The sequence below is a fragment of the Anomaloglossus baeobatrachus genome, chromosome 1, assembly GCF_048569485.1.
Source record: "Anomaloglossus baeobatrachus isolate aAnoBae1 chromosome 1, aAnoBae1.hap1, whole genome shotgun sequence".
Taxonomy (NCBI): Eukaryota; Metazoa; Chordata; class Amphibia; order Anura; family Aromobatidae; genus Anomaloglossus; species Anomaloglossus baeobatrachus.
Genome location: NC_134353.1, coordinates 53,074,767 through 53,094,081, shown reverse-complemented (window position 1 = coordinate 53,094,081; position 19,315 = coordinate 53,074,767). Strand labels below are relative to the sequence as shown.

At 42.6% G+C, this 19,315-nt stretch overlaps 1 protein-coding gene across 2 annotated transcripts in view; it reads left to right on the top strand.

The window, feature by feature from the left end:
• The window catches only part of SMYD1 (SET and MYND domain containing 1), a 92,860-nt gene extending 73,855 nt beyond the window's left edge, over positions 1-19,005 (top strand). For both annotated transcript variants that reach the window (XM_075332655.1, XM_075332656.1), the window contains 5 exons: positions 10,589-10,781; positions 12,149-12,241; positions 14,034-14,197; positions 14,501-14,669; positions 18,638-19,005. In XM_075332655.1, the coding sequence (XP_075188770.1) occupies positions 10,589-10,781; positions 12,149-12,241; positions 14,034-14,197; positions 14,501-14,669; positions 18,638-18,796 (778 nt within the window). In that variant the 3' untranslated portion in view covers positions 18,797-19,005. The remainder of the gene's footprint in view (positions 1-10,588; positions 10,782-12,148; positions 12,242-14,033; positions 14,198-14,500; positions 14,670-18,637) is intronic.
• The last annotated feature ends 310 nt before the right edge of the window (positions 19,006-19,315 follow it).

The following is a 19,315-nucleotide window of genomic DNA, read 5'->3' as shown; positions in this document are numbered from 1 at the left end:
TGCACTTACAAAGAAACAGGATGATTCACGGTCACTTCATCATTTTTCTCATAAAGAGAGATGTGCAATACAAAGTCTGGTATCAGAAAAGGTCAGGATCTTGTCTTTTGTTTTCGAGAGACAAATTTTCATTGCCTCTCCGACTTTGAGTTGAACAGTAGAGCCTTTTATTTGTTAAAAGCAACCTGTCATCAGATTTGGCGACTATAAGCTGCAGCCACCACCACTGAGCTCTTATATACTGCATTCCAGAATACTGTATATAAGAGCCCTGTATATAAGCGCATAAAAACCACTTCTATAATACTCACCTAGGGGGCGGTCCGGTCCGATGGGTATCGCTGCTCTCCGATTCGGCGCCTTCTCTTTCCGGTACGGCGCCTCCTCTCTGCTGCGATCTCCGTCCTCCTTCTAGCCAGCCCAGTGTGGATGATGCGTCTATGTCATCCACACAGGCTGACATTGCGGTCCTGTGCAGGCGCACTATGATCTGCCCTGCGGAGCACAGCTCAAAGTACTGTAATATGAAGAAAAGGTTAAAGACTGCCCATGCATGCGCACTACAATACTTTGATCTACTCTGAGAAGGACAGATCAAAATGCGCCTGTGCAGGACCTCAATGCCAGCTAGTGTGCATGACGTAGGACGCGTCATGCATACGGGCCTCAGGAGTAGGAGCACAGTGATCACCGCAGAGAGGAGGCACCGGACTGAAGAACAGTGATGCCCATTGCACCGGACCACCCCTTTGGTGAGTTTTATAAAAGTGTTTTTTTACAGTAATCTGGAATGCTGTATATAAAGCCTGCTTTACATATTACGATTTCGCATACGATATCGTATGCGATTGTAACCGCCCCATCGTATGTGCGGCACATTCAATTTGTTGAATGTGCCGCACATACGAGGAACCCCCCGTCACACGTACTTACCCGTCCATATGACCTTGATGTGGGCGGCAAACGTCCACTTCCTGGAGTGGGAGGGACGTTCGGCGTCACATCGATGTCATTCGGCACCCGGCCAATAGAAGCGGAGGGGTGGAGATGAGCGGGACATAAACATCCCACCCACCTCCTTCCTTCCGCATTGCCGGTGGGAGCCGCGGGACACAGGTAAGATCTGTTCATCGTTCCCGGGGGGTCACACACTGCGATGTGTGCTACCCCGGGTACGATGAACAACCTGACGTTCAGTTTTTAGGAATTGAAAGACGTGCATGCGATGAACGTTTTACCGTTCAATCTCACGTAGCTGTTACATGCTACAATGTAACTTACGATGCCGGATGTGCGTCACTTACGACGTGACCCCGCCGACACATTGTAAGATATATTGTAGCATGTAAAGCGCCCTTAAGAGCCCACTGGTGGTGGCTGCAGCTTATAGTCAACAAATCTGGTGACAGGTTCTCTTTCAGAAGACATTTCATAAGATATAAGTCCCAATTCATCATTTGCAGTATTTGTAAGTTACTTTTCTTTTTTGTCTTGTGGCATTTGTTGCCATTTTTTTCGTGGCAAATTCTACAAAATGAAGATCAAAGTTTAAAGGGGTTTTGCGGCCTTAGGGTACAAGTCTGCAATCACTCTATGTGACTGCAGACATGTGAATTCTCACATCGAGCTGTGAGAATTCTCCGATGCCGGCGTCGTTAGGGGGTGTGATGGAAAGTATGTGATTTGCATACTTCCGACCACATTCCAACTAGACATATCTGGCCTCGCTCAGTTCACAAGTCTAGTGAACACATGACTGGCTGTATGCAAATGTCAGAAAGGCAGTAATGTGCCTGCTGCTGCCGGTGCCGGCACCACAGAAGTGACATCAGACTTGTACCCCAGGGCCGGATAACCCCTTTAAGCACTTTATGACCAGGTCATTTATCCTGTTCCCAACCAGGCATATTTTGAGGTTTTATTGTACATGCGCTTAAGGCTCTAAAAAATGTGCTTCTTCATATAGTCAATAATTTGTGTCCCTCTTTTTCCCCACAATAGCTTAATTTTTTAAGTAATTTTATATTCTTTTTTTCAAAAAAAAATTAGAGTAGGCCTTTAAAATGTCACATGCTAGTCTTTAAGTGTGCAAAACAAAAAAGGTTAGATCAATTTTTATACTCAGCTGGGGTGCTGGAGGACAACTGTGCAAAAACCTGGTGACATTTTGAAAAGCTGCAAATCAATTAAGCTAAAACAATGGTAAATATAAAACCAGGAAAAGTTAACATAAAAATCATGAATTACTGTGCATGCAATCACGAATGTCGCTATTACAGTCATTTTTTACTCTGGAACAAAGGTGCAAAGACAATGATGAATTGATGCCATAGAGTCCATCTCGGGAGGGAACTTCTTTTAGTCTAAAGGGGGTGTTGCACGCAGTGATATCGCTAGCGAGCGTACCCGCCCCCGTCGTTTGTGCATCACGGGCAAATCGTTACCCGTGGCACACAATATCGTTAGGAGCCGTCACATGGACTTACCTGCTAGCGACGTCGCTATTGCTGGCAAACTGCGTCTTTTCTAAGGGGGCAGTTCATTCGGCGTCACAGCGGCGTCACTAAGCAGCCGCCTAATAGAAGCAGAGGGGCGGAGATGAGCGGGATGTAACATCCCGCCCACCTCCTAAATTCCTCATTCCCAGCGGCTACAGGTAAGCTGTAGTTCGTCGTTCCCAAGGTGTCACACGTAGCGATGTGTGCTGCCTCGGGAACGACGAACAACCTGCGACCTCAAGAATCAACGATTTTATAAAAATGAACGACGTGTCAACGATGGACGATTTGGTGAGTATTTTCCATCATTAACGGTCGTTCGAGCGTGTCACACGCAACGACGCCGCTAACGATGCCGGATGTGCGTCACGGAATCCGTGACCCCAGCGATATATCATTAGATATGTCGTTGCGTGTAACGGGGCCTTAAGACCATATTAGATTCAAGTTATGAGAAAAGAATGGCAGGGAGGACTATCAGTATTAGTATTTTCACCTTTTTTCTTTTTTGTGATACATGTTAGAATTGCAGAGGTTTGTCAACAAACTTTCCCATTTTTCCACCTAAAGAGTAGGTAAGTGTATAGTTTATAGTTGACTTAGTTGGCTAAATCAAAGTAAAAATTCTAATTCCAGTAGGCATTTAATGTAACATTTACTTACTAGTGATGGGTGAGCACTACCATTGTTATGGGGTGTGAGGGGATAATTGGGGGACCGGGGCTCATAGACTGGCCCTCAGGCTAGCAGGCCCTAGCTGTCCCTAATCCCAGAGATAGTTCTAATGGTGACAATGTCTAGGCTGCCATCCTTGCCCTGCTCCTGGCCAGCCCTGATCTAATACCCTCTCTCCCCCACCCCACGGGATTATCGGGATAAGACAGGTTGAACCCACAGATAAAGATAAAGGGGGAAACCAAAAACTCTATAACACAGCTTGCACACACAGAGATATAAGACAATACGTTATAAAGGAGGAAATAAAGAATAGGGAGGAAATAACCAGGTGAAGAGGATTTCCATACCACACCAAGCAGTATGCAATAAATCACAAGCAACAAGAACACAACAGCACAAGGACCGGTTTAGCAAAAGCTATATTCGACATGGGAAAACAGGCTCCACCATCTTAAAAAGGCGTGGAGTAACTTTGATCTAAGAGGTAACCAGCAGGCTAGCAGAGATTAACACCTGCAAGCCCGATCACTAATAGACAGTCGACGCCCGAGCCTGTCTGTGCAACTCAGAAGCAACAGAGAAGGCATAGTGTGCAGTGTCATATTCTGCAATGTGAACAACGTCAGTTGTCGCCATGACACTCAGTGAGTTTAGAGCCAAACAGCGTGTGACAACCATGCTCGGGTGCTCAGTACTTGTAACAAGCAGTTGGTCACTTGGACTGACTTCACTCGTGTACCAAGTGTAATGGAAGTCAATGGGAAGATCTTTTGGAAAAATGCTTGAGTTTCCCACTGACTTCCATTAAACTCAGTACAGTCGAGCCTGTCCAAGTGTCCGACTGCTCGCTACAAGTACCGAGCACCCGAGCATGGTAGTGCTCGCTCATCACTATTTACGAGTACTGAGCACCCGAGCATGGTAGTGCTCGCTCATCACTATTTACGAGTACCAAGCAGCCGAGCATGGTAGTGCTCACTCATCACTAGTTACGAGTACTGAGCACCTGAGCATGGTAGTGCCCGCCCATCACTAGTTACGAGAACTGAGCACCCGAGCAAGGTAGTGCCCGCTCATCACTAGTTGCGAGTACTGAGCACCCGAGCATGATAGTGCTCATTCATTACTAGTTATGAGTACCAAGCACCCGAGCATGGTAGTGCCTGCTTATCACTAGTTACGAGTACTGCGCACCGGAGCAAGGTAGTGCCCACTTATCACTAGTTACCAGTACTGAGCACCCGAACATGGTAGTGCCCGCTCATCACTAGTTACGAGTACCGAGCACCTGAGCATGGTAGTGCTCGGTCATCACTAGTTGCGAGTACTGAGCACCTGAGCATGGTAGTGCTCACTCATCTCTACTTACAGATAATGATTCTCATCTCATTGAGTCGGATCAGAAGATTTTTGTGTTCTTGTTAGTATTTAGTATTTAATATCCGAAAACAAAGCTTGAATGTTTTATGGTTTTGTTTGAGAGTAGAGAAAGTATTTTTTGTAGTTGAAAAGATTAATCCATAATATCTTCTGGGCCACCAGCCTCTGGTGGGATTAGTGCTCCATTTTTAGAGTGCATGAGAATTAGGCTGCTTTCACACCTCCGGTTTTGCAATGCGGCACAATCCGGCACTTTGCAGGAAAATCGCAACCGTTTTTTTTTGCTGCCGGTTGCGTTTTTTATGCATAGACTTTAATTAGTGCCGCACTGTGCTGCAAGGCCTTGCGTTCCATTCGGGTTTTGCCGCATGCGGCAGATTTAGCCGATGCGGCGGCCGGATGGAACGTTGCCTGGCACGTTTTTTCGTGCGGCAAAAAAAACCGCATCGCGCCGCATTCGGCCGATGCGGCGCATTTTTCAATGCATGCCTATGGCGGCCAGATGCGGCGCGATGCGGCAATAACCGCCGCATGCGGTTTTTGCCACTGCGCATGCTCAGTAGCATGCCGCAATTGGCAAAAACCGGACTGGCCGCAAAGGAAAAACTTATGCAAAGGATGCGGTGTTTTCACCGCATCCGTTGCATAGCTTGCACAGCCGGATTGAGCCGCAGAGCTCAAGCCGGATGTGTGAAAGCAGCCTTAGTAGAGTAATGCTCCATCTGAAATTGACAGTAAGTCCTGTCTACTAGGATTCCAGTTTTCAGCTCGAGTCATCGAGGTCTAAAGGTCCTCATAGTTTTTATTTTACTGGTATGTTCTTATGTTCCTTTAAGATCTAATTTTTGGATTTCTTTCCAATTTATCTGGATTATATATTTGGCATCATACAAAAATAAAATAAAAAGACCACTTACCATATAATGCAAATTGGCTTCTAAAGACTGACACCTAATACCATTCACAAATATATACAGTATGTTCCCCAATCAAGATATCTGATGTTGTGGGTTTGGAGAAGGGTAATACTTTCCTATGCACAGATGACTTTCTGGCCAGGTCTTGCAGAGATGTTTAACGTTCCAGTGGAAAGCATAAGGTCACATTTACAGTATATTTCTGAGTTTCCCAGTGGTATTTTTTAATGGGACCTAAATTGTTCCTTAGTTACTAGTAACAAAAGGCATAATTTTTGAATAAGATGTTAGTGGAGTTAGCTATTTTAAAAGGAACCCATCACCAGATTTTGGCCTTCTGTATTGCAAAGTATTTAAAGGGATCGGATACGGCTTTAAAGAAGGCAATTAATTTTATTATAATGATTAAATTATTACAGAAAATAGGAAATAGTGTGACATTGCGTACACTTTTGCATAATATAAATAAAGGTAAAGTACTTACATTACACACTACATAAGAAGAAACTTTACCAGGAGCTACATGCATCATCTGTCCGGAAATATCAGCTGTGAGAAGCAATACAGCGAAGACAGAGAAACTCCTGGGATCCACACTGTGGTGTCATGGGCATCCCCTCCACAGGTTAGCAGGCTTCTGACTTCGCTGTAATTTTCAGTCTATATCTCACTTGAAAACAAATTGCTTGCGTAGCCAAATGTTACACAAAATCTAAGAGGTTCCATTTGTCCAATGTAGTATCCCTCTTCTGAGTGGCCAACGCTTCAGATGTCAATCTACACCGGAAAAATACGTCACCGGATGAGCCATGCCAAAAGCTTCTGGTTTCAGATGTTTTACCATACTATAAACATGTGCACATTCTCAGTAAACATTGATAAGAAAACTATGTGATACTGAGTGATACCATAAACATGTACTGTATTTTCTCACTAGAACTAGAACTCCAGGTGTCAGGGAAAATTACAGAAAAACAAGCTAATATGAACTATATCTGTTGCAATCTAATAACTTTAAGGGTTTCTTAAAGACAGACTACTAATATGAATTCCTGATGGCCACTAATATGTTAGCACTACACCTTCTAAACTAAAACTAGCACCTTAAGTAGCATCTGTGGTGCATTCTATGAAGGTGTACGTTGCCCCCTGACCCACCCCCTGTAGATCCCACAAATACCTTTATAAGATCTCCCAACCTGTATGTAAATTGTCTGGTCCAGTCCGATGGGCATCCTAATCTGCGCCTCCTATCCCTCCTTTCGCCCTTCTCCTGTGTCTCGGACGCCTCCTACACCTCGGTCGCCATCCACGTAGGTGGGCAAAATATCGCACCTAAATAGACATATTCCCGGTTCGTGCAGTTCGTGAAAACATAGGTGTGCCTGCACAGGCACGAGATTTTGTCCGGCGATGTGGATGACATCAACCACTTCATCCACGTCGCCAGGCAAAGTCTCGCGCCAACGCAGAGAAGTCGCCAGTTTGTGCAGGCACACCTATGTTTTCAGCTCTGGCCGCAACAAGCGAAGTGCGCCTGCCCAAGTCGGGAATATGGAGATTTTGCCCGCCTAAGTGGATGGCGTCCGAGGCGTCATCCACGTCAATCAGCACAGGAGGAGGGCGAAAGGAGGGACAGGATGTGCAGATTAGGACTCACATCAGACCGGACCAAAAAATTTACATAGCGGGCAGGAGATTTTCGAATGTTATTTTTGGGGTCTACAGGGGAGTTCAGGGGGTAGCGTGTCCCTTCTTGGAATGCAGAACAGGCACTGCTTAAGGTGCTAGCTTTAGTGTAGAAGGCCAAAATCTGGTGAAAGGTTCCCTTTAAGGAAGGGCCATATGTACCAAAAAAGAGGTATAACTTAGAGCTCTTGAGTCCTATTACAAAACCCAACAATGCTCCAACATGTTGAATAGGAGCTTTTTTGGGCCTTTCAGGTTCTGGTGGAGGTTGCCATCTCTGAACTACATCCCTTATAGGTGAGTCCCATGCAACAATTTGCCATTTTGCCATTTCCAGAGATTGTCACTTATTTCCCTGGATCAGGAATTCCTTTCACAGCAGAGTTGGTAAACTGATTGAAGCTTAGTTGAGTATTCTTATCATTAGGTCACCAAAGTAGTGAACACAGCCAAGCTTTAAAATAAAGAACATTTTACGTCATTATACCAAGCTTTATTAAAGTATGAACAGATGTTAAGCTGGCCATACACGAGACAACCATTGGCCAAAAGTTCAGCAGACACCTATCACCCAACTTCCACATTCACAGGTTCTCATGGCTTGACCAAGCGTTCACGTGTTTTCAATCACGAAAGAGGACAAAGGAGTTAATCTCCCTTTAATAGAAAGGGTCAAATTCTGATACTTCTGTCCTCTAGCATCATCTATTGGTGACGAACCGGGAGGGGGGGGGTCAACTAGTCCTACCTAAATGGACAGGTTAGGCTGACTATCATCTATAAAGGCTTTTAGGGTTATCTTGGAGCTTTCCCCATCGTTAGTGAGGTTGAGAATCATAGTTCTAAATAATTCATCGTCTGCCTTGATTGTAGTCATAATTTGCACTCTAAATATCACTTTCTTTTATTTACCTGTTGTCTTGATAACGGTATCCTTGTCGATTGGTGAGAGAATCATCAGTGACCACAATATTCCCTCCATGTCACAAGTAGACACAAGGACAGATAAAGTCTGAGGACCTCAGCAAACATCTCCTTAGATCTTCCTGGACCGCAAGGAATATGTAATTGAGCAAAATTTACCATTTGGATTAATAATAAAGGGTAGTCCAGGATTGGAAAAACGTGGCAATTTTTTACCAGGAACATTGCCACACCCATCTATGGGTTGTGTGTCGTATTGCAGTTTGGCTGTTTTTGGAGGAATATAATTCACAGAATGGAGAAGAAAGGGTTAAAAAATGCATTGTCATGAAAGTAGCACACAGTTGTGTGATGTGAATAGTGATTTATTTTCTACGCGTTTCGAAGACAACGAAAGCATCTTCGTCAGGAAAAATCACAGATGTACAGAGGTATATCTGTGATTTTTCCAGAAGAAGGAGATTTCTTTGTCTCTGAAATGCATGGAATTAAATCACTATTCAGATCACCACAACTGTGTGGTCCTTCCACTGTAGCGCACTTTTTACCCCTTTCTTCTCCATTCTGGAAATCATTCTTCTTTTGGGTCTGCGACAGCCGTTTTCTTCATGCTGTTATAGTGGTTGTGATGACTCACGGGGTATAAGGGCATAATAAGGGACCGGGGCTCCTAGACTGGCCCTCAGGGTGTGGGCCCCAGCTGTCCCTACTCCCAGAGATATGTCTAATGGTGACAATGTCTGGGCCGCCTTCTGTACCCTGCTCCTGGCCAGGCCAGATCTAATACCCTCTCTCCGCCACCCCAGGGGAGGACCGGGACAGGAGTGGTGCACCCACAGATATGGGCAAACAGGGAAACGCATAACTCTATCACGCAGCTTGGTCACACAGAGTAATCAGACAACAAGTGATAAGGTGTAAAATAAGGAGCAGGGAAGAAATAAACAGACGACAGGAGGAATTCCACAGCACACCAAGCAATATGCAGTAAATTACCAGTTACTGGAACACAACAGCACATGGACCGGATTAGCAAAAGCTATAGACGGAATGGGAAGACAGGTTCCTCCATCTTAAAAAGGCAGGGAGTAACTGTGATAGGTCTTTCGCAACATGTGATCAAAAAGGTAACCAGCAAGTAACTATTGCTAGCCCGATCACTTAATGCGCACAAAACTGGTCAATGCCCAAGCCTGCCTGTGCACTTCAGAAGCACTAGAGAAACTATAGTGTGGAGTGTTAGTGTCTGTAGTCTGAACAGTGTCTGATGCTGCCATGACACTTGGCGAGGTAAAAGCCAAACTCCGTGTGACACCTTCCAGCAATTCCACCTGTATTTCTTAATCCTTTTATTAGGATAAGACCCTATCTAACTTGAGGTTCTCCTCTGACATTGGGGGAAAGGACCAGACATGTTCATTCCAACATGCTCTGTCCTTTGTTTCCAAAAGAGATAATCCACTGCTAGATGAATCTGGCAGAGGCTAAAAGTAACCTTACACCTTATATAACGGTCAGCTGAACACTTGCTTGTCCACTAGATATTTTTCCAAACTCTTCCATCCATGTGAATGTTTAACTTGTCCGAGACTGCATTTGTTATCAATGGGACGAGGGCAACAAACCTCTGCCAGACATCTCTGGTGGTGGATTGTCTCCTGTGAGAACAAAGGATTGGGCATGCTGAAATGTAACATGCCCAATCCTTCTTTTACCCTACCTATAGTTGGAGGAGAATTTGGGGAATTTTCCAGACAGCTAAAGTATGTAGACAGTTTTAATGTGGCCAAGGGAATTTTTTTCAGAAAATACAGACCATATTACAGTCCAAACCAAAAAAGAAATACTGATTTGAAAGTTAAAAATAAAATTCCACAAAATATACTTGGCAAATGTTGCTTGTTATAATTCTATTAAATTGAAGGAACATATTACCACATGGACTATTAACATAATAATAATAATAATAATAATAATAATAATAATAATAATCAATATTAATAAATATACAATTAGATTGAACTTTTTGTAAAATGAGTACTAATTCTCTTACATTACCCATTTTTTTGGCTAATTCTTAGTATTTCCAATCAGTTCTGAAATGACATGAGAATTCTACTCGAGCATGGATCATTTTTGTATTTTATTTTTTTAAAAAGCCTTGAAAATTCTAAAAGGCACAGAAGTAAATAAAAGTTTCACAGACGTTCTTCTAACGAATGCACTGACATGGAGATGATGATGATGATGATGATGGTGATGACTGGGATGGTAGTTTGGTCACATCAACGATGCATGAGTATCAAAGCATCAAACTAATACTCATCCATGTTACTCCAAGAAAGCGTAGTGTGCGGCCAGGCAACCTTCAGCACTCTAACAGCTGTAGAAAGGTCAAGGACCGGACAGGTAGAGTGCTCAACATTACGTGGCCTGCACTGGAGTCTCCCCAGAACCTCATATATGGAAATACTAATTGTTTTTCTGCCTTTCCAATGACAGAATCGAGCTTCGTGCCCTTGGAAAGATCAACAAAGGAGAAGAGCTTAGCGTCTCTTATGTCGACTTCCTCAACCTCAGCGAAGAGAGAAGAAAACAGTTGAAGAAACAATATTATTTTGACTGCACGTGTGAACACTGCACAAAGGGGACCAAGGATGACCTGCTATTGGCTGCCATAGATGGCGACGAAAAGGTAAAGAAGCCTTGGTATTGATGGCTACATTATAATCTAATGAAGCTCTTAGACAGTGATGTAAGGGTAGGAGATGCGGTGACGTCTGGTACCAGAGATGACCTAAAGTTTTCTTCTGCCACATGATGGTGGTTAAAGGGGTTGTCCCGCAAAAAATATTTAATACCAGTCCACAGGATGGGTGAAAAATGTATGATTGATGGAGGTCCAAGCAATGGGATCCTATCTGATTCCTAGAATGGAGGTTGTTAAATAATGGAGTGACCACCATTCCAATGGCTTCTATGATTGGTGCACACAAGAACATGAGTCCCTTATCTCCCATAAGGAATAGAGCAAATATTCACGCGTGACCACTAGAGATGGGCGAGCACTAAATGCTCGAGTGCTTGGTATTCGAATCGAGCAGGTCAGACGCTCTGAAAAGGCTCAACTCAAGTAACGAGTATATTGGAAGTCAATGATTGGGCAGTCCGGCTCTCTGCCCACATACAGCTGGCAATAAACACAGCATTTCCGGAGGGAGAGCAGGGTTTTTTCATTTTTCTTTTGATAAATTACACCTGAAAACATTGCTTTAACCACAGTGAGAGCCATTCAGAGACTACGAATAGTATCCCTGGAGTGCCTGCACACAGCGAGCCTGTGCGTTGTTGTCATTGATTAACAGACGATACATCCAAGCAACCGTGATACTATACTCAGCTGAGCTCCGTGAGTACCCGAGAATCCCGATACTCGAACGAATCACGAACAGTGGCGAGCACACTCGCTCAACACTAGTGACCACCCTCTAGTCACTGGCTATTGGAGTGGTGGTCTTGCATCCGCACAACTGCTCCATTCGCATGTGAGCACAACACCCTTGTTCTTGTGATTGGTGGGGTCATGGGGACATCCAAGTGTAAAAGTGGTTGAGTCTCGGAAATGTAATGAAGACTTAGTTGGTTATAAATCCATTAGAGTCAATCAATTCTTAGAGGGGACCTAATTTTTTAAATTTGCTAATGGGCCTGAGGCCCTCTATGTACAGTACAAGAGTGATGAGTTATAGTAATATTTTTAACATCCAATTTATGCTTTTCCAAACCTTAGCATAGTATAGAGACCATTCCATATATTACCTACTGAGGATTTTCCAAGCTTCAGAACTTGGGATTGTATTTTCCTACAAAGACGTCATCCTTTCTGGACCCAATTGCGATCTTTTTACAGAATGAACACATTTTGGAGTATCAACTTTGTATGGTGAAAATGTAGACTAATATGAGTATAAGAAAGTTGAGTTCCTTCTGGAATATGTTACCCAGTTGAGGAAATTTTTAAACATTTATGTACAAGCTAACTTCTATCATTTAACGTTGCAGCCCGCGGAAGATGTGGTGAAAGAGGTCATCCAATTCTCAAAGAATACCTTGGAGAAAATAGACAAAGCTCGGGCAGAAGGATCTTACCATGAGGTGACAACAGCAGTTGAGGACACTGGTTTATATGTATGGTCCTGTGGGGTTAGTTTGTGTCACTATGGGAAAACCCAAAGGATTGCTGCATTGTTTTTTGCCTAAAAAGGGTTAAAGCATTTTGAGAGAAAATAATATATTACCTATCACGTAAGTGATAAATGCTAAATTGCTGGAGGTGCAACCAATTGAGATCCCAATGATCTTGTCACACTAGGTATGTGTTACGGAGTATGACATGACTGCACAGGTGCTCCTAGGCTGGCCCTCGGACTAGAGACCCTGCACTGTCCCTTATCTGAGAGGTACGCTTGATGGTAGAGAGGTCTGAGCCCCCAGCGTGACCCTGACTCCTGTCCGAGCATTGATCTTACTCCATCTCTCCCCGACCCTTGGGGCAGACTGGAAAACACAGAAGAAAACCCCCACAAAAACATCATGGACAAAGAAGAACCAAAACTCGTACACACACACTCAACACGAAGCAGAGACTATAAGTGTATAGAGGGAATAAAGTAAAAGAAGGAAGTAACCGCACAACAGGGGAACTTCCACACCACTCAATATAGCAACTATAGATCACCAAGAACTGGATCACCACAAAGACCAGAAGCAATGAAGCTGTGCAGAAGCTATAATTGGCTCAGAGAAATGGACTCCCATCCCTTCAATAGGAAGGAGATGGCTTTGGGTGGTAATAAGCAACCTGAGCTCCCAGGAGCCGCACACCAATCCACAGGAATTAACTCCTGTAGGACTGGGCAGCAATGAAAATGAATCAGCCGACACCTGGCTCAGGCTGAGCAACTAGATAGCATCAGGTTGCTTGTCAGACTCTACAATGTGAACAGTCTGACGCCGTCATGACATTCCGCGCATGTGGAGCCGAACACCACATGACAGTATGGGGAAGTACCACACGTACGGCGACACGTAAGGGAACTCTGTGTCTTGGGAAGGGGGAGATGGTGACCCTTGACTAAACCTTCCGAAGGGTCCCTGGCTCCCCTGAACACCATAGATAGGTTACACACCCATGCGCCTAACAGGGTACCTGACTCTGGCTGGCCCTGAATTGGGCCCTAGGTAAAGAATAGATGGGATGAGCACTGAGTCAACCCCACTAATCTCTAAAGAACACACAGGGAGCACACATGGGGGAAGTGAATGAACATCTTATCTCCAAGAAGCCTCAGCAGAAGAACAGTAACATATAACCATGTTTCTTCAGATGAATACAAGCCAACTGCTTGCATCCATGGCCTGTATAGGAATATTACTCTATCACCAGTAAACACCAAAGAGAAATGTAAGCATTTAAGGACACAAGGGTTAGTGATGATAATTAACAGCTGAAAGGTGAGGATATATGCAGGGTCCTAAAAGTAAAGGGATTATCCCCAAGCAGAGAGGATACATAGGATACCATTTACACCATAGCAAGAAGAATAGAAGGTCAGGGAACAGTTTGCGCAGCCAAATACTGCGACCTTCTACAGCCTGACACCATAGGGATGTCTGCCAACCGTGACACACCCGTCACAGATCTCTAAAACAAGTGACCATATTTCTTCCACTTACAACCAGCTACAAGATTATTTGCATTGAGAATGCTCCTTAGTGCCCTATTCAAAGTCTATGTTACTAACAGAAGATGGGAGATCTCAGTGATTGGCCCACCACCCCCAGCTATTAATTATCTATCACAATACCTCCTTTTTCATTTGTTTGGTTGTTTCATGAGACTAGGTTACAATTTTTTCTAAAATCCATTTTCACAATTTGGTGACAGGTGGTGAAACTTTGCCGTGAATGTCTTAAGAGGCAGGAGCCCGTCTTGGCAGACACCAATATCTACATGCTCCAGATCCTGAGCATAGTCTCTGAGGTGCTGTCCTACCTCCAGATGTTTGAGGAGGCTGCCGAGAACGCCAAGAAAATGGTAGACGGATACTTGTAAGTAGATGAAGATATATGTAAACAAGTAAGAAATATGGAAAAATCATGCTATGCTATATTGTATTGGATAGTAGTTGGATGGTGCTAAATCTCTTTGCGGAAAACCACTTGGAATGAAAGATTAAGGGTAGAGTCTGTAAAGTCAACAGTAGATACCCTAAAACTTGGATACCCAAATATATCGAGCTAGATTACAGATGTACAATTGTGTGGTTCTGGAACCAAATTCATCATAGTTTTATGAAAATACAAGCGTATGTGAAGACTTGTTTTAATTAATGATCTCCTTGTTACGAACAGGAAAATATACCATCCAAACAACGCCCAGCTCGGGATGTCAATAATGAGGGCCGGAGTCACACACTGGCACGCGGGACACATCGAAGTTGGTCACGGGATGATCTGCAAGGCTTTTGCTATCCTTCTAATAACTCATGGCCCCACTCACCCCATTACCAAAGATCTAGAGGTGCGTCCATTATATCCATTACTGAGCTTTATATACTTGTTCCTAGGAGTAGAAGTATTATATTAGTTATATTCTTGAACATAGGGGCAGTATTATAGTAGTTATATTCTTGTATATAAGGGCAGTATTATAGTAGTTATATACCTGTACATAGGGGCAGTATTATAGTAGTTATATTCTTGTACATAGGGAGCAGCATTATAGTAGTAATATTCTTAAACATAGGGGCAGTATTATAGTAGTTATATACCTGTACATAGGGGCAGTATTATAGTAGTTATATTCTTGTACATAGGGGGCAGTATTATAGTAGTTATATACCTGTACATAGGGGCAGTATTAGTAGTTATATTCTTGTACATAGGGAGCAGCATTATAGTAGTAATATTCTTAAACATAGGGGCAGTATTATAGTAGTTATATACCTGTACATAGGGGCAGTATTATAGTAGTTATATTCTTGTACATAGGGAGCAGCATTATAGTAGTAATATTCTTAAACATAGGGGCAGTATTATAGTAGTTATATTCTTGTACATAGTGGTAGTATTATAGTAGTTATATTCTTGTACATAGGGAGCAGTATTATAGTAGTAATATTCTTGTACATAGGAGCAGTATTATAGTAGTTATATTCTTGTACATAGGAGCAGTATTATAGTAGTTATATTCTTGTACATAGGGGCAGTATTATATTAGTTATATTCTTGTACATAGGAGCAGTATTATAGTAGTTATATTCTTGTACATAGGGGCAGTATTATAGTAGTTATATTCTTGTACATAGGAGCAGTATTATAGTAGTTATATTCTTGTACATTGGAGCAGTATTATAGTAGTTATATTCTTGTACATAGGAGCAGTATTATAGTAGTTATATTCTTGTACATAGGGGCAGTATTATAGTAGTTATATTCTTGTACATAGGAGCAGTATTATAGTAGTTATATTCTTGTACATTGGAGCAGTATTATAGTGGTTATATTCTTGTACATAGGGGCAGTATTATAGTAGTTATATTCTTGTACATAGGAGCAGTATTATAGTAGTTATATTCTTGTACATAGGAGCAGTATTATAGTAGTTATATTCTTGTACATAGGGGCAGTATTATAGTAGTTATATTCTTGTACATAGGAGCAGTATTATAGTAGTTATATTCTTGTACATTGGAGCAGTATTATAGTGGTTATATTCTTGTACATAGGGGCAGTATTATAGTAGTTATATTCTTGTACATAGGAGCAGTATTATAGTAGTTATATTCTTGTACATAGGAGCAGTATTATAGTAGTTATATTCTTGTACATAGGTACAGTATTATAGTAGTTATATTCTTGTACATAGGAGGCAGTATTATTGTAGTTATATTCTTGTACATAGGTGCAGTATTATAGTAGTTATATTCTTGTACATAGGTACAGTATTATAGTAGTTATATTCTTGTACATAGGAGGCAGTATTATAGTAGTTATATTCTTGTACATAGGAGCAGTATTATAGTAGTTATATTCTTGTACATAGGGGCAGTATTATAGTAGTTATATTCTTGTACATAGGGGCAGTATTATAGTAGTTATATTCTTGTACATAGGGGCAGTATTATAGTAGTTATATTCTTGTACATAGGAGCAGTATTATAGTAGTTATATTCTTGTACATTGGAGCAGTATTATAGTGGTTATATTCTTGTACATAGGGGGCAGTATTATAGTAGTTATATTCTTGTACATAGGGGGCAGTATTATAGTAGTTATATTCTTGTACATTGGAGCAGTATTATAGTAGTTATATTCTTGTACATAGGGGGCAGTATTATAGTAGTTATATTCTTGTACATAGGAGCAGTATTATAGTAGTTATATTCTTGTACATTGGAGCAGTATTATAGTGGTTATATTCTTGTACATAGGGGCAGTATTATAGTACATATATTCTTGTACATAGAGGTAGTATTATAGTAGTTATATTCTTGTACATAGGGGACAGTATTATAGTAGTTATATTCTTGTACATAGGGGCAGTATTATAGTAGTTATATTCTTGTACATTGGAGCAGTATTATAGTAGTTATATTCTTGTACATAGGGGCAGTATTATAGTAATTATATTCTTGTACATAGGGGCAGTATTATAGTAGTTATATTCTTGTACATTGGAGCAGTATTATAGTAGTTATATTCTTGTACATTGGAGTAGTATTATAGTAGTTATATTCTTGTACATAAGGGGCAGTATTATAGTACTTATACTGATAAACCTAATGTATGGGTCAGTACTATAATGATAATATTTATGGACAGTATTAGGAATTTCAGTTATGTCTACAGGACATTATATTTTCCATACCTGAGCTCACCAGGATATGCTCTAATAGCTAGTTCATTCGTATAATAGAACACTTTGCCCTGTTTGGTATTGGTGAGACCTTTAGGCTATGTGCGCACTTACCGGATTTTTCGCGGATTTTGCCGCGGATTTGCTGCATGTTTCGCTGCAGAAAATGTTCATAACATCTCTGCAGTGAATCACCAGCAAATCCTATGGAGAAAAAAAATCCTGTGCGCACTGGGCAGAATTTGACAGCTGCATGTTTTGCTGCGGGAATCCCGCAGCAAAAACAAGTGCATGTCACTTCTTTTCCGCACATCGCTGCGGGATTTCACTCCATTGACTGCAATGTAATCATGAAATCCCGCAGGGAATAACGCAGGCAGCAAATTCTGTGCGGTTCACTGCGTTTTCCTGCGTTATTCCCTGCGGCATTTCGCGGTTTACCTCCGGTAATGTGCATCGCCTGTCTGCGGTTTTGCAGGGAAGTGATGTCATTACAGGAAGAGGAAGCAGAGCAGAGAGTAAACACACACACATCAGACACAGAACACATCACAGACATAGATCACATAGACACAGACACATAGAACACACATAGAAAGAAAACGGAAATATAGAAAAAAAAGAACGTGGGCTCCGCTGCATATTTACCTTCCAGCCGAGGTAAGCACACAGCGTCGGCCCGGTATCCTCATGCTGGGGAGGGAGAGGGGCAGGGGTAATGTCCCCCGCCTCACTCCCCCTCCGGCAGCCGAGAATATCAGCCGCAGCTGCCCCGGCACTGTCGCATACATTATGCGGCACTGCCGGCGTGTCCTCGGCTCTTCTTGCCACCGTGTAGCAGTGGTGGCAAGGTAATACAAGGGGTTAATGATGGTGGGGGACCACCGCCATTAACCCCAGGCTTGATCATGGCAGCGTCTATGTGACAGCTGACATGATCAACCCGTAAGTAAAGTGAAAAAAACACACACACAGAAAAATCCTTTATTTTAAATAAAACCAACAAGCCTCGTTCACCATTTTATTAACCCCTCCCAAACAAAGCTCCGGCGTAATCCACAGCTCCGACATCCACAGCTCCGGCTCCTGCGTCCTGCACTGCTTCCATCCAGCCGCGACTGTCACAGACACAGGCTGAATGCAGCAGACAGCAGAGGTAATTACCGGTCATTTCCCACGGCCGGTAATGTGAACTCACTGCCGACCGTGGGAAATGCAGCGATCTGTCATCTATCTATCTATCTATCCCTCTGTCTGTCTATCTATCCCTCTATCTATCTATCCCTCTATCTATTCTTCTGTCTATCTACTATCAGAATTAAATGTATTTATTTATTTATTTTTCTTCAATGTGCTTTATTGCATTGAATGCAATAAAGCACATCCCAACCCGCACGCGGCAAAACCGCGGCAATACCGCGAACAATACCGCGGTAAAGCCGCGGCAAACCGCGGCAAACCGCATGCGGTTTTCGGGTGCGGTTTCCCGCGTTTTTTTACCGCGGGTGCAGTAATCTTTGAGAGGATGCGGAATTTTCTCAAGAAAATTCCATTTCCCAGTGCGCACATAGCCTTACAGTGTTTGGCCATGAATATTTGGCAGTGGTAACGTCTGTAACGTCTCTCCTCAGGCGATGCGAGGACAGACAGAGATGGAGCTGAGGATGTTCCAGGAGAACGAGTTTGTCTATTACAAGATGAGAGAGGCCGCTCTCTCCAACAAACCATTTCATGTTATGGAAGAACCAAAAAACGAGGCCCCATCAAACATCTTCCATAAGAAGCCATAGATGGAGACCATTCTTCCAGTCATTTGATCCCTGCACCTTCTGATCAGACCTCAGCAATTCCAAGTCCACGGTGCTGATCCTTGAAGAACCCATCACCATGAGAGGATAATTTTTAGGCCTGATCTGCTTGAAGTGTTTAGTGATGTTGAAAGTCAATGTCTGTAAATGATGAAGTCATGTTCCCATCTCTCAATAAAGACTGTGTATGAATTCCTAGTCTCAGGAATATTGGCTCTACCTACCACAGAGGCAATATAGACATTTGCCTAGGGGCTAACAACACAACCGGAGCTGCCCAAAAATTATGTATTTAAAAGGGCCTTAAACATAACCTCACAGTATAACAGTCCTCTAAAAATTTGGACATCAGTGTGATATCATCATATAAGTATGCTAATGGGACCTATGGCAGCCACTAAAAATACCCAAATTGTCCAGTTCAGGTGCAGTCACATACTGGAAGGAGCTCTGAAACGTTCCAGTCTATGACATTTGGCAAATGTCATGAAGAGGTGGTCG